Source organism: Populus trichocarpa, chromosome 4, assembly GCF_000002775.5.
Source record: "Populus trichocarpa isolate Nisqually-1 chromosome 4, P.trichocarpa_v4.1, whole genome shotgun sequence".
Taxonomy (NCBI): Eukaryota; Viridiplantae; Streptophyta; class Magnoliopsida; order Malpighiales; family Salicaceae; genus Populus; species Populus trichocarpa.
The window spans coordinates 20,054,770-20,070,947 of NC_037288.2; the positions used below are offsets into that span (position 1 = coordinate 20,054,770).

A 16,178-nucleotide genomic window follows, 5' to 3' on the forward strand; every position below is an offset into this window, starting at 1 on the left:
TAGGTTTACGAATTGGCCCCTCCCGGGATTTTTATTTATGAGGATGTCTTATGCTTTGTCAAGAGTAATTGACCCCCGTTTCAGCAATTCCTAACATTTTGGCCCTTGAGTTTTTATACATATTGAAATGGCCTAGTCCTCTTATTTTTAAATTGGACATTTTTGTTTTTACTGATGTATTGGAAATTGGAATTAGGTATTCATTTTTTTTTATTTCTCAATTTTATATCTTTTACCATATTAATTACACATTTGTTTTCAGATGTATTTAATTATTTGAAATTTTATTTATTCATTAGTTTTTTTTTCAGTTATTCAAAAGTCAAATTTACGACTCAATGCTCATCAATTTTATTTTTAGATTATTTTATTTCTCTCTCAATTATTTTTTTATAGATTTGGGTCTACATCTCAGCTTCAGCTACATGAAATGTATCCTTGTATTTGAAGTAAGATTGGCAAAAAACATGAGCCCAAAATCATAAATTGTAAGGTCAAAATAGAGCTCATTACTTTCGCATTACAGAGGTTAAGGTTATTGATTTAGACTTTATTTATTTTTATATTTTAAAAATATTTTTGAAAAAAAATAAAAAATTTTTATTTTTTTAATTTAAATTAATTTTTTATATTTTCATATCGTTTTAATATGTTAATATCAAAATTAATTTTTTTAAAAATAAAAAATATTATTTTGATATATTTTTAAATAAAAAATACTTTAAAAATTAATAAATATTACACTTATAAAAGAATTATTAAATCTATAAAGATGAAAAAAATCCAATGCACTCACCACTAAACTGAGCCTGGGCCTAGGATGTCTACAAGATCCAATAAGAGAACACCCACAGGGCTGGATAACATTACACGAAGACCAAACCATAAATGAAGTCCTCGGAACACCCAAAATCAATTATTACACTCGGATGCGCTGTCCTTTAAGGATCTTTTCTTTCGTAACAAAACAACTTCTTTGTTTAGTTTTGCCCAGTTAACACGCATCACACGATCCTTTAAAGTTTTTTTTTTTTTTTCCTTTACTATTAGTGCTAATTCAAATACTGGAAGCTATTCTAAACCCAAAAAAAAATTGTTTTACATATGTCAGGCTGCCCATTGAGAAGACCATAAGAGATTTTAACAGCCTTGTTAATTGCCAAGCTCGAACGGCTAGTTGGTACTTTGGTAACGTCTGGCGGTCTGGGTCTGACTCTGGCTATGGCCACAGCTCCGAGCTGATGACAAAAGAGCCGTTGCTTTCTCACCTCCTGGGGGTCTACATTTATGCTCCTCTCTCTGTTTCCTGATAAATCAAGCATCTGAGAAGAGGACAGATAAAATAATAAAAAAAAAAACATCCTCATTTAAATTTATAACCTCGTTATTGGTTTTTTTTTTCTCCCAGGATATTTTATACTGCAAAATCAAGTAACGTGCTGTATGGAAAACTCATAAAGTACGAGACTGTTTGTCTACGCGGCTGCGGCTGCGTTTTATTTAAAACGTAGTCCGCAGTCGTTTGGTAATTAGAAAACTTACTTTACTGTACATGGGATCCACATGTTTTTTGCGTTTAAAACGCTGGAAAGAAAAAGCAACGAAAACATGTTTTGCATGCACTGTAGAAACCTGCGGACAGTGCAATTCACTGCTGTTCAATTGTGAATTGCATTGTTCACGTGAAAAGTGCAATTCACTTGCACTATTCATGTGAACAGTGCAATTCACTTGCACTGTTCGTGGTGTTTTTTTTTTTTTTTTTAGTGAGTTAATTGTATTAATTTTTTTAAAAAAAAAAAACTAGTTTAGAGAATTAAATTCATTCGGGATGTGAACAATATTTTTTTCTCGAAAAACTAGTATAGAGTAAATTAAATTTACGCGCACAGTAATATCAATTTTATATCTGATAATATTTTATCTAATTTTATTACACGCTCAAAAAGTTATGAAAACTGTAGTTCTTATCGGATGAATTTTGGACGTAATGGAATTATAAATAGTTTAATGGAATAATAAAAAATATTTTATATAAAGTATTATTTTTTTCATGATGTAATAAGAGTAATTAATTTTACAATATTTAAATTTAAAACCATCAATATTAATATATTTTTTAAAAAATTATTTTATAACCTCAATTTCAAAAACATTCTTAACCAAACACATTAAACTACTTTTTCTTAAACCTCAATTTTAAACACAGTTTTAACCAAACACTTATTTTTTCAAACTAACCTCAATTAAAAGTACTTTTTATAAAAACAATTTTTTTTAAACCACAATCACAATAGCTACCGCAACACCAAACACACTCTACGAAACACGTGCGTGGACGTTTGACCAGTTATTTGTGGAAAAAAATCAGTGTAAGGTTTTCTCCGTGTATAGCATGTAAATTGCGCATTGGATTTTCCTTCTGTGCTATCACTATTTAAAACTTCTCCATCGGGCTAGAGAATCTCGGGACTGGATGGAAAATAAGTAACTCGTTACAGCATAAAGATACTAAATTTGCATGTGGGTGTTTGAACTGATATGTGGGTGAATAAATTATAAGATATTACACGTCTTATAACTTGGTTATATATTATATTGATTTTATTTTTATAAATATATTTAATTTATTAATAAAAAATTATTTATATTTAATATTCATCAAATATTTTACTAGTAAATTTAGAGTAAACCACTAAATAATGTCATAAGTTATCTTATGTAGAGAATGTTATGCTTTCATCTTGCAACATGTTATCCTAATCAAGGGTAAAATAAGTGGATATTGAATATAACAAGAACTATATGAAGGTATTTAAGTAATCAAGACAGAATTCATCATCACATATGAATTAAAAAAAATATTTCATATATTCTCAAATAGTACTCGTTATAAATCCTTATACGAGGTGGAATAAGATTTGAAAAGAGTTTCAAATTTTATTTATATAATCAATGACTATAGTGTTGAGGATAAATATAATTTGACATAGTACTTGTTATAAATCCTTGCGCGGGGTGAAATAAGATTTTAAAATAATTTCAAATCTTAATCAAATAATCAATGACTATAGTGTTTATGATAAATATGATTTGACATAATAGACACACTTCATACTATAATGTCTAAATTGAAACATTGTTGATGAATGAATAATAATTATAATGAGAAATTGATCAGTAAAAGGTTAAGTCAAATTACTTATGACTTTTCTATTATTTGAGAAATCATGACAAGTTATTAGACACTGTACTTGATCTTCAAATATAAATCAATCAATTGTTGAATTGATAATAAATTAATTTATTTAATCATATTCTATTCTAATTGAGATTTATATTTGAGTTAACTTATTAGAGAACCTAATAGATCACAAACTTAAGAACCTTCTGCTAAAAATTAGAATAGAATGATTAATCAAGTATGGCTTAATTGTAAATAAATTTTAGAAACTGAGGTCTATAGTTTAATTTATATAAGGAATTATAATTTTAGACCTACAAAAACAAAGTAAAGAATTGATTAAATAAATTTCTAAGAGTATCCTAAAACAATATATGTGCTTTTATTTAGAGGGTAAATTGATATTTTACTATTTACAGTTTTCAAAATTGTCATATAAATAGAATGCCATTTCTTCTTCTTCTTTTTTGTAGAAAATTATATAGTACATAACACCTAAAAAGATGAAAGAAAAAGGCTAATATTCAGAGGCATAACAACTCCTCTTTTCTAAAAGGGTTTAGAAGATTTCTCATTGGTGGTTCGTGTGAATTATCGTTAGATGTTAAACACTTGAATGGTTTGTGGTTTATGACAATCCAACCTTGAAGTAATTATTCAAAATAAAAAGAACATTTAATCTCCAAATAATCTTCTTATAAACCATAAACAGCTCTAGATCTATCTAATATGATACTTGAAACTCCTGAAGTTTTTTTAAATTTATTATTTTCACCACGTGTATGTGTTTCGAGAAACCCAAAACTTTTTTTGTACACTTCTGTAAGCTTTTGAGACCCAACTTCTCAAGACATTACTTGGTAAGTGGATTGTTTTGCTTCTATAATTAATGAATTCACTTCTAGAACGACTAATATCCTAATCATATTGTGACATGAATACATAAATTATTACTAATAATAACAGTATGAAAAACCCCGCTCACATTATAGATAAAAAAAAAACTATTTGATTAAAGATACAAATAAATTAATTAAATTAAAACTTTCTCTTTACCTAATTATATATTACTATAGAAACTCAAACGTCCTACTTGAAAAATGATAGTTTAGCCCCCGAGTAAACCCTAACCACAAAAATACACAAAGCAAACAAGGTTGCCCTTGCCCTTGCCCTTCTTCTGGTTTCGTAAACACGAAATCAAGACCTGTTTTAGGGTCATCCAGGATAATTTAATCCGAATTAAATATTTTTCTCACTATACTTTCATACACAAGGCCACACCTCCCTCGGGTAAAATAACTTTTTTTCTCGTGGAGGCAGCAGATCAAACTTCAGGGCCTGTTTGTTTCTGCGTTTCAAAAGCGTTTCTGACAAAATTTGAAAATTTTTTATTTTTTTATTAACTTGAAATTAATATGTTTTTAGTGTTTTCAAATCATTTTGATGTGCTGATGTCAAAAATGATTTTTAAAAAATAAAAAAACATCATTGGCATGCATTTTGGCACGAAAAGCTATTTGAAAAGCAACCACAACCACACTGCCAAACAAACCTTCAATGTCACTCTCATGATTAATATTTAATACCAAAATCAGAGCCTTTATTGAACATTTTCCAAATCCATTAGGCTGTTGCCTGTTGGCAATGAGATCTCAATCCACTTCAATTCCTGCGACACGCTTTTACTTTTGTCACCGGAAAACCATGCTGGCCTTCACCGCCCACGAGACCCCATGAAAGACGGCACATCCTTCGTTATAGGGATTCTTTTCTTGTCTTCTTGCCCCCTTTCCCTTGGCAGTCGAGTGAAAAATTTACGTGGGATGTGTATGAGAAAGTTTTAAGCCTAAAAAATATATAAGTGATTAAACAATAACATAATTTTTAGTTTGATTAATGGATTAGGGTAGAATTTGATAGACATGTTTTATAAATAGTGTTCTATGATATATCAGTTTGATGTAATTAGTTAATGTCGTTTTTATATTTTTCTAGTTATTTTCATTTTTTTAGTTAAGTTATAAAATTTAATTTAATTTAATTTTTATTATCCAGATCAATTTTAAACGCTATAGTCTGTGTGTATTATTTTTCATAACATAATATTAAGATTATTATTATTATTATTAACTTTTAAAATTTATGAAATTATAATTTTAGTCGTGAATTTTAGGTCTTGTTTTAACTATTATTTAAATAACTGGTGTGTTATTTTCAAAATATATTATTTAAATTATTAATATTGTTATTATTATTGATTTTTAAAATTTATCCTATTAAAGGTTTTGCTACAATTATTTATGTTTTTTAGAATTAAAAAAAAATCCTAACTTTTTATATCTTGAAGTGCTGAATCAAGTGATGGATGTAAGAAAATCAAGATTTCCTTCACTTTTCCTTTTCTTCTTTTCAACCCCACAAAACTTTTTTCTTTTTATTCGAAGAAACTCCACCCCCTGAAAAGCATACTTTGTGGGTCTAGGTGAGCGAGTAAAACCCCGGCTGTCCCAGGTTCTTACAAGAGGTGCACGCCCTGACTCGAACTCGAGACCTGCTGTGCAGATCTCAAGCCCTTTGCTATTTTTCTTTTCAACCCCACAAAACTCTAACTCTCAATTTGTTTCTTAAAAACAACCCACCAAACCACCCAATCATCTTTTTTGATCGCTTGTTTATCCCTTACTGACTCTAGTTTAGCCTTTACTTGATTGATTTATCAAGAAACAAAAAGAAAAATAAATCAAACAATTATCACCCTTTCTTCCTTCAAGCAAACCACCAGCCATCAAGAGAAATAAACAGGTATTTATAGTCTAAATTTTTTATTTTTTGCACATTGACCTCATTTGCCTGGAGCATCTCATTTTGTCTCCACAACTTTTCTTTCCTAATTAATTTGTACCATGTTATTTCACCAATCTCATATTAATTAAATTTATTTTCTTTTTAATTTAATCCATTTTTTTATAGATTAATTAGTTTAATTAATCAATAAATTTTATTTTACTCCATAAGAGTTTTAACCGAGTTTTACATAAATACATTGACATTATATTCATATATAGAGATTACAACTTCTAATTATTATAATTTAATAAACATTCTAATTACCTAATTAAATAAAGATTATAAACTTGATTGATAAAACTTTGCATTATGATATGTAAGTTGAAAAAAATGATAAATTTGATATTCTAAACTCCTAAAACATAATCCTACTTTCTATCATTAAGAAGCTCTAATTAATATTATCTATTGTTGAAAACACAACAAATAAATATTTAAATTTTTTTATTTTTGATTTACTAATATTGCACACGCTTTAAATTTTGAATATATTATATCTTTATATTCATGGAGATACTAAAAATTGTAATTATCATAATGTAATAAGATTTTTAATTAACTAATTAAATAAAGATTTTTAATAAAAATTCTATCTCAATTAGAAATCCTTCTTGCCACAGTCAATGATATCTTTGACTGCATTACTGCCACTAATTAATCAACAAATAAACAAAAGTAGTTGCAAATTGACTTGGAATTGCGTCCTTAGCCGGAATCACTCGCAATTATTTTAAATTAAGAAGAAAATTACCAATCAATACATCCCCATCCACAACAACGGCTAATTAAAATCTCTGGTTATGTTCGTTATTGTATTTTAAAAATATTTTTTAAAAATTTAAATATTTTTTATTTTTTTATTAACTTCAAATTAATATATTTTTAATATTTTTAAATTATTTGAATATATTAATATCAAAAATAATTTTTTTTTTAAAAAAAATTCATTAAACATTTTTATTACATCACTTCTCATAATCTCGGCTCAAAAAACCTTAAAAAAACCAAACGACGAATGGCTAACGCGGTTTTTATCTCCTTCACTAGCTGTCTTCCTCTCTCTCTTGTCATATCTTTCTCTCACTAGAAAAATACAGCAACAAGCTTCAGTTTCTCTTTCCAAAGAAGCTACGTACAATCTTTTATCCCTAAAACCCCACTACACACTCAAAACCCTAACGACCCATTTCAGATCTGCACAGCATCTCATCCTTCTGCTATGCACTTTCGAGGGAGAGGAAGGGATTGAAGTGTTAAGATTAGAAAATGTCTAACTCTGACCCGAAAGTCGGGCCCAAACCAGGTCAGTGGCCACCAGCACCAGAATCTGCAGCAATGCCGCCGTCTTCCTGGGCTAAACGAACTGGGTTTAGGCCCAAGTTTTCTGGTGAGACCAATGCGAGTGATTCTGGACAGATTTCACTCCCTCCGAGGCCGAAAGAGCAAAAGAATTCACAGCCGGATGTTGAAGCGGGTCGGGTCAGGGCAACACTACCACAACCCCCACCAGCGCCGCCTCCGGCTGCAGTGAATGGGACCGATAAGGCGGTGGTCGTGCCAGCAGAGAATAAGGATCAGACAGTGGTGAAGAGGAGGAGGGACTCTGATGGTGGTAGTGGTGGGGGAGCGAAGAAGGATGGTTTGGGTCATGGGGCAAATGGGGCGGGTCCGAATGGCGTGCCGGAGGGTCCGAGAAGAGCAGGGGTGAGGAATGAGGAAGTGATTGATGTGGAGGATGATGGATTTGTCAGAGGGAGACATACACATATGAAGTACGAGTTAAGAGACACTCCTGGTCTTGGTGAGTGTTTTTTTTTTGTCTGATTGGTTAATTACTGACTTAGTTGCAGCCCGATCGGTTATAATGAGTTCGAGGGAAGTGAAAGTAGTGTGCTTTTTTGTTGTTTTAATTGATAATTTGAATTGGGCTTTGTTTGGTTTCATAGATCGTATGGTTCTTTTCGGAGTTGTGACTAGTTTGGATTTGGTTTTCATACTTTATCAGGTATTGTGAGAGTAAAACAAGGTGTTATAAATGGATTTTTAGCAATATCTTTAAGTTGGATTATGCTGATTTGGAGTTTTGGAGTTGAACTTGTTCGTTAGGAATTTTGCGAGTAGACATAATATTTTATTGTTTTGCTGGTAGTTTGAAATAATTGGGTGGCGCTATGATCGAATATTTGATGCGTGGGATTAGTTTATTTATTGGTGATCATTAGATATCGTGGGGCAAAAAAAAAAAAGACGCTACTTTTTGGTTAATTTTAGTGGTCATTTTAAATTCGCCAGGATTTGGTTTTTGGTATCGCGCTTCATGTTTTATTTGTTTATTCGATATGATGGAAGGACCCTTTTTGTTATTGGATTTACTGGCAACTTAGAAGGGTTTTGTTTCATGGTTTGATATTTGAAGCTTTATTTATTGATCCGAAATATAGATTGTAATGTTTAACTTTTTTATTTTTATTTGGTTTGTGGTTAATTTTACTGGCTTATTGTTTTGTGTAATGTTTCAGTTCCCATCGGTCTATATGGTCTCCAGCATTACCTTTCAATTTTAGGTTCATTGATTCTCATTCCACTTGTCATAGTTCCTGCAATGGGTGGCACTCATGTGAGTAGTAGTGAATTATTTCCTTGAACTTCTTATGATATTCACCGTCTGGTAGAAAATGTACTGTGGTTATCTTGATCTAATCTGATTTAGTTGGTGTAGGAGGATACTTCAATGGTTGTGTCCACAGTGCTATTTGTTTCAGGAGTAACCACTCTTTTGCATACGTCATTTGGGTCAAGGTTGCCTTTGATACAGGGCCCATCATTTGTTTACCTTGCTCCAGCACTGGCAATAATCAATTCTCCTGAGTTTCAAGGACTAAATGGAAATGTAAGTTTCTTTTGTTCAGATTTTGTTTAGTTAGAACATACATGTCAGTGGTTGTCTTTTTGTGTTTGTCACCATGCAATTGAGATCAAAAGCGAGCTTGTTTATTTTTGTGCTTGCCTCTGCTAAAATAGGTGATGTTTTATACAAATTTCATTCTTTGTTCACTTGAATAATTATAACACTTTGATGTGGAAAACACTCTGTTCACCCTTTACCATGTTGTTGTTTGTGTTTGCATGGCTTAGTTTTTCTTCAATCATTTTCTTTGAACTGTTTTGTATTATTTAGAGCATTAACAGCTTGCAATACCGAAAAGGCCAGTAGAATGTAGATGATTGATATTTCATCAAATCAGCTTGCTAACAAGCCTCAAATAATGTTAACTGCACAGCCTTATTTAGCTTTGAAATTAAAATTTTGGGTTACTAGGTGATATTTATGCCTTAAACATAAAATCTGATAAATATGAATTTGCTTAACCAAATCATACACTAGAATCTAGATACTGTATCAGAACTCTGGGCTAAAACTAAAAAGGCATCAGAGTTATATGGCATCTCTGTTATGTATATAGATCACCTGAAAGACCCAAAAAAGTGAGGGTTCTTGAGAATTTGTAAAATTTCCTCCTTGTAGTCCTGGCCCATCAATTGACTTGCATTATCAAGAGAGTTGGTATATATGTGATTGGTTGGTGGATTGTCATATTGGCTTGCTAATTAGCTCCTAAATTTTCATATTTTTATGCAAATTGATTGCTTAATTTTTCATGCCTAGCTGTTCAGACTTTTAAAATTTAAAGAATCTAAGAATTTAGTAGTGATCTAAAGCAGTGGTTGGAATTTCTGAAAAATATTAAGTTTGCCAGGGTAAGAAGATATAAAGAAAGTAGAAAAAGACATGACATACGTAGCAAGACTTGATCTGTAATTCTGTATCATTGATCGAAGATTGAAGTTTTATTATCTGTAAACCAAGCAATCATAAGTTATTATCTAAGGTTATGAAGAATAATTTTACAAGCAAGCTCAGCATAATGTTACGGAAAATTTCGTTACTGAGAAATATATCGTCCTTGCAAGATTTGTAAAATATTTTTCCTTTGGCAGAATTTCAAGCATATTATGAAAGAGCTACAAGGAGCTATAATTATAGCTTCAGCTTTTCAAACAATACTTGGATATAGTGGACTGATGTCAGTATTTTTGAGGTACAATTTCAGCATCTTTACTAGCTGCACTTTTTAATGAGTTACTGCTCCTTCACATTTTTGTAATTCCATGTTTTCTTTGAACAACATGCACTTTTTCTTTATTCCTGCAAATTGTAATACCAAGAGCACCATAGCCTCTCTCAAAAACAGTATCAGAATGCCCTTGAAGCATGAGCTGAAAATCATCTCTGTCAATGCTGGTGTTCTCAAAAATGTTCCTAGCTTGATGACTGCCTCCCTCCCTGGCTGTCATTTGTCTCTCTCTAAAGATGCACAATAACTCAACGTCCGTTTGTCTCTATTCCTTTTTCAGGTTGATCAATCCAGTGGTTGTTGCCCCAACTTTGGCTGCTGTTGGGCTTTCTTTTTATAGTTACGGCTTTCCACGAGTTGGTACCTGTCTTGAGATTGGTGTAGTGCAGATATTACTGGTTATTATGTTTTCTCTTGTAAGTTTCGGTGAAGCTAAAGTTTGCCTTGAATTATAGTATTTAGTTTCTTTTGGGAGTATTGCCTTTTAATTCAATTTTTATTACTGCTAAAATTATTTATTATTGTTGTGTGCTAAAACATCTAATTTTTTTTTCCATGCTTTCTGCAGTACCTGCGCAAGATTTCTGTTTTTGGTCATCGCATATTTCTTATTTATGCAGTAAGTTTTCTGTCACGTTTTAGCTTTCCACTAGCTACTCACCTGCACTCCACCGTGGGTTAAATATTTTTATCTTCCATGAAAAATTATATATGCAGGTTTTTTCAACGCATTTTTGTAGTTCAAAAAATTTAACAAATCAAAAAGTATATGCACACATGTAATCAAATAAACTAAGAATTATGTGCACTAATAAATAAATAAAAAATCATTAATGACACCTGAAAACAAAACTTGAAAAACCGAGAGACAGATATAGATCAATATATTTAATCTTGAAAAATAGAACATTTACCTGATCATGTTTACTAATTAATCAAACGATAATAGAAATAAACAAACATATTAAATTGATTGAATAAAATAAAAAGAAAAAAAAGAATAACATGTAAGGTTATGCATATTAAAAATATCATCTGAAAAAAAATATTTGTTATTTTAAAAAAACATAGTTTATCTACACAAAAGATAAAAACAAAACCATAGATGAATCAAAAAAACCTCTCCAAAACTTAAAAGTCATAACAAAAAAATCAATATCATTTAAAAGAAGTTCTGTAAACAAAATAAAAGAGAAGAGATATTAATGTAAATATAATTAAGTTTTTTTTTTTTTTTTAAAAAGGCATCAATTGAAATAAAATCAGTATGTTTATTACTGTTGCTGTCTTGCTCTCCCTTTTTACATCATCCTGTCATTATTTTCCTTTGTGTATTCTGTAATGTTTGCTAGAGCTTACCCAAATGGCTAAATTTCTGTTTGAAATCCTGAGCAACCTATCAGCCTCCACAATGAGGTCCTCTTCTAAGAACCAGCAATAGACTTCTCAGTCTAAAAACCCCACTTCTAGGCCCAACCCAACAGAACTGACAAATACCAGTTGAATGGCCCTCAAGACAGGCCAAATTGGAGAAACAAACCAATACCTAGCTTTAATATTGTTAACACCTTATTTCAGTGCTCAAACCACACTGGCCTTCTAATCTTGGTCTGAGTATTGGTGGTGGGGTTGGCGTTGAACATTGCACACTGCTTTAGCAACTTAATTCATAAGACCATTACATTGTTAAAAATGGTATTGCGAGATAATGAGGTTAACAATATTTCATTGCCAGGTTCCATTGGGTCTAGCAATCACATGGGCGGCTGCTTTCCTTCTTACTGAAGCAGGGGTCTATAGTTACAAAGGTTGTGATGTAAATGTTCCAGCATCAAACATTATATCCGACCACTGCAGAAAGCATGTTTCCAGCATGAAGCACTGCCGAGTTGATACTTCCTATGCGCTGAAATCATCCCCGTGGTTTAGGTTTCCTTATCCATTACAATGGGGTACTCCTGTCTTTGAGTGGAAAATGGCTCTTGTTATGTGTGCAGTGTCCATCATCTCATCTGTAGATTCGGTTGGTTTCCTTTCAATGTCATGATTGACACCTCTCCTGGAGATTAACATTTTCTAACAATCTAATTTCCTATATGCCTTTCATTTTTTTCACTTTAAATTACACTGATCTTTATCATAAAACATCCTGGAGTTTCCACATGCATAAAACCACAACTTTTTTTTACATAAACAGAATATAATTTTTAGGATTTGGCCTGGATATACTGGTAAAGAAAAGAAAACAGGAAGTGAACTCTGAATGCTCTGGTTGCATTGGTGAAACGGTCGAAGCTTGCTTGAGAAGCAAATACTAATTATGTTTTTACCTTCACTTGGATAGTTTTCTTAAAGTCAATCTTAGTAAAGAGGTTGCTGTAATCTAAATTAGGATCATAAGATATCTCATTCTGGAAATTTCACCGTGGAAATATTCGAAAAATTTGTGGCCATATGTTCTAAATATACCTTTTTTTGAAAATTGCTAAGCATCGTGTCAAGAGATATTAATGCTGAAGACCCTTTCTGCTGTGGTCAATAGTGTGTTCTCTTTAAGATTTATATGTGCTGAGAGGTACTTGTTAGCACTTGACCTTATTACCACTTTACCTTGTTACAAATTCAGGCTGTTTACTCTTTAAGGTTCATTCATACTTGATTCATGTATTTTTGCTGTTTTTGTTGTGAAAATTATTCATCTGTTAGCTAGCATTCATTAAAATATCTGTTGGCTGTTGTTAAAAAAAAAAAAAACACATCTCTGGGAGAGTGCTTATGCCTGTAAAGTCAATAAAATTCATACTTTGTGCTTATAGAAGCATAACACTCTAAACTGAGATAGTAACACTGACATACATGAACAAAATTAACACTTATTGTTGCTTTTTGTTGTATAAAGCTGCTTATATGACCTATCAACAATTAGATGACTATATCCCTGATTTTGATTGGGTTTGAACTTAGGTTGGTTCATATCATGCATCTTCATTGTTGGCGGCATCTGGACCTCCAACCCCAGGGGTTGTTAGTCGGGGGATTGGTCTTGAAGGCCTCTGTAGTGTCTTGGCTGGTCTATGGGGTACCGGAACTGGTTCTACTACTTTAACTGAGAATGTGCACACTATTGCTGTGACTAAAATGGGCAGCCGCAGAGCAGTTGAATTAGGTGCATGTGCTTTGATCCTCTTATCCCTTATAGGTAAGTCTTTAACTTAATAGTTAACAGCTTCATTAATCCGAGCACTATAAGCTTTTTGCCTGTAATTTTATAGTTCACAACACGGGGATTGTATGTTTTGTATGGATTGGTTGATTAACAATGATGGCGGGCTTGTTTCATTTGGTTTGTCTAAGAGACATCTTATGGAACATTCAGCTCATGATGGGTATTTGGCTGGTTTATTTGTGGTTATTGTGTCTTTATCATTTTGCAGTTCTTCACTGTATTGTTTTAACATGCTGCACCCAGCACCTTTCGCCAGCATTTGCCTTGCAATGAAACCAAAATATCATTTGGTTCATTACTGTGTGATTGAAATAGCTGTTAAATGACATGCAAGATAATCGTTGCAATCTAGAGGAACTGCTTAAAAGAATTAAAGGAAGAAGACACATAATGACTAAGAAGGACATTTGTACAAATCGAATGCATGAAGGAATGTTTTGCATTATGGAAATAAACAGTTGTCAGGGCTACCCATCCTTTCCTAGGATTGTTTTGACAATGATCTTGAGTCAAATAAAGTATAAACTATCATCTCTTGAACTTGATAGAAAAGAACTAAAGAAAAAGGATGAAGAATTGCCCAAGTATTATGGCTGTTAGAAATTTTTAATTCTAACTTTAGTTCAAATAAACCCATCTCAAAATGATCAGAGGTATGATGAATAATTTAGAAAAGATGTGTTTTACAGAACTTACAATGGAAACGTTTTTATTCATGATACAATCATGTTCAAATTTGATGCCAACAATCATATGGTTCTGGTTGAATTATGTTGAAAAGTACTGATCTAGCATGTTAGTATTGTCTGATAATGTAAGTGAACTTGTAAAACGAGTATAATGTGCAGATCAAATTTAATTTAATACCTGTTATCCTTAATCATAAAGGAGGTTGCCCATGGCACATTTTGATTTGGATAAAACTATTTTGGTTTTATTTATTTATTTATTAAGTAGTAAAAGCATTTTGAATTTAGGAGCATACACAATTGATCCAGTTCAGAGGCTCCTTTTCCAATCTTCTTTTTATTTTTCTGTACTCGGTACTTATATATCCTACTTTTCTATTCAAACAGGTAAAGTTGGAGGATTTATCGCCTCAATTCCTGAAGTCATGGTTGCTGCTCTCCTTTGTTTCATGTGGGCAATGCTTTCAGCATTGGGATTATCAAACCTGCGATATAGTGAGGCTGGAAGCTCCCGGAATATCATCATAGTCGGTTTATCTTTGTTTTTCTCCCTGTCTGTACCAGCATACTTTCAGCAATATGGCATCTCTCCAAATACTAACTTGTCTGTCCCGAGTTATTTACATCCATACATTGTGGCCTCTCATGGGCCATTCCGCAGCAAATATGAAGGGGTATGCATCTGTTGACTTATATTCACTATTAAATTTTTTTGTTGGCATGTTAAGATCTTGATAGTTTCATTATCAAACATTGTCGCTTTATTCTTCATTAAAAATTTTGCATGTTATTGATTGCTAGAAACATAAATTAGAGTTATTCTTTTTTTCTTTTTCCCCGCACCTGTACTTCCTTTATGTTTTCTGACCAATGAAAAAGCGCTGCAGCATGATTGCATCTATCCTCAATCTCATTCATCATACCTCAATCTAGGGTGACTACTACCTTCAGGGATCAAGATTTTTCTGATAGATGCTCGTACACTATCGACATAATAGCTGAAAGATATACTATTCTATTTAATTGTCATCTTTTAATTTGTACATTTTCATATACATCAAAATGCGTTTTTGATTGAATTTTCATTTAGCATTTCCTTTTTTCCTTGAAACCACGGATTGTTGGCTCACCTCATTTAGCAAAGTCGTCTTAAAGTTCCCACTTCCCATGTTTTGAGAATCTCTAAAGAGACTTATGCCCCAAACATAATCTTTCCACATAGATCATGTCAACCATAAATGTAAATAACTGTAACATCATTATCGTTTTAACAGTTTTGGCAATTACTATATTTTTGTTTGCAGTTGAACTATTTTTTGAACATGTTACTGTCCTTAAATATGGTGATTGCATTCCTTGTTGCTGTCATCCTGGACAACACTGTGCCTGGCAGTCAACAAGAGCGTGGGGTCTATGTATGGTCTGAAACTGAGGCAGCAAGGAGGGAGCCTGCCATTACAAAAGACTATGAATTGCCCTTCAGAGTTAGCCGGATTTTAAGATGGGTAAAATGGGTTGGATTTTGAGACAAAAGGCTTTTTAGTTGCCATGTTGGCGATTTTCTCATTGTCAGAAGCTAATCGACAGCCATTCAGAGGGGATAGCATTGATAGAGCTGCTTGTGATTCTAAATGTAAGTCACGCTAGTTTCATTTTGGTAAATAGCAGGCAACAAACTGATTTTTCTTACACGGCTGAGCCTTCTTGGGGCTATAGGTCTTATAGAGATGAGTTTTTGTGTACATTTGAGGATCCAGAGGGATCTCATGGTGTTGTAACTTGAAATTATCCATGATGTATCTAGTTTTGAATCATTGTCATTGAAATTTGTCTTAGGGGGGCTTTTTATACTTGAGAAAACACTGATAATCCACCCACACTATGTATATTTTTTCCAACTATATTCTTAATCACCATCATTTTTCCGCATGCTGGATTTGAGATTGTATACAATGGATCTCCTTTTGTTATCTTGGAGGGTTCGTTTCACAACTGCATTGGCAAGATGGAAAATTAGTGGCTGCTTCTACTTGTCTGTCAGTATGTTGCATTGCATAATCATCCGTGTGATATTTACTATTTGTCTTAAGGCT

At 32.3% G+C, this 16,178-nt stretch overlaps 1 protein-coding gene across 1 annotated transcript; it reads left to right on the top strand.

The window, feature by feature from the left end:
* Positions 1 to 7,049: 7,049 nt before the first annotated feature.
* LOC18097985 (nucleobase-ascorbate transporter 12) lies at positions 7,050 to 16,014 on the top strand. Its single transcript, XM_006384600.3, has 10 exons — positions 7,050 to 7,835; positions 8,554 to 8,651; positions 8,754 to 8,924; positions 10,034 to 10,134; positions 10,451 to 10,586; positions 10,739 to 10,789; positions 11,906 to 12,193; positions 13,135 to 13,369; positions 14,473 to 14,759; positions 15,390 to 16,014. The coding sequence occupies exons 1-10, from the start codon at positions 7,301 to 7,303 to the stop codon at positions 15,609 to 15,611; spliced, it is 2,124 nt and encodes a 707-aa protein (XP_006384662.2). The 5' UTR covers positions 7,050 to 7,300; the 3' UTR covers positions 15,612 to 16,014.
* Positions 16,015 to 16,178: the final 164 nt, after the last annotated feature.

Bases quoted from the DNA above. Each gene is read 5' to 3' on its own strand.
- LOC18097985 (XM_006384600.3), top strand. From the start codon at position 7,301: ATGTCTAACTCTGACCCGAAAGTCGGGCCCAAACCAGGTCAGTGGCCA. The intron at 10,790-11,905 runs GTAAGTTTTCTG...TTTCATTGCCAG, and splicing joins GCATATTTCTTATTTATGCA to GTTCCATTGGGTCTAGCAAT. The intron at 12,194-13,134 runs GTTGGTTTCCTT...GTTTGAACTTAG, and splicing joins TCATCTCATCTGTAGATTCG to GTTGGTTCATATCATGCATC.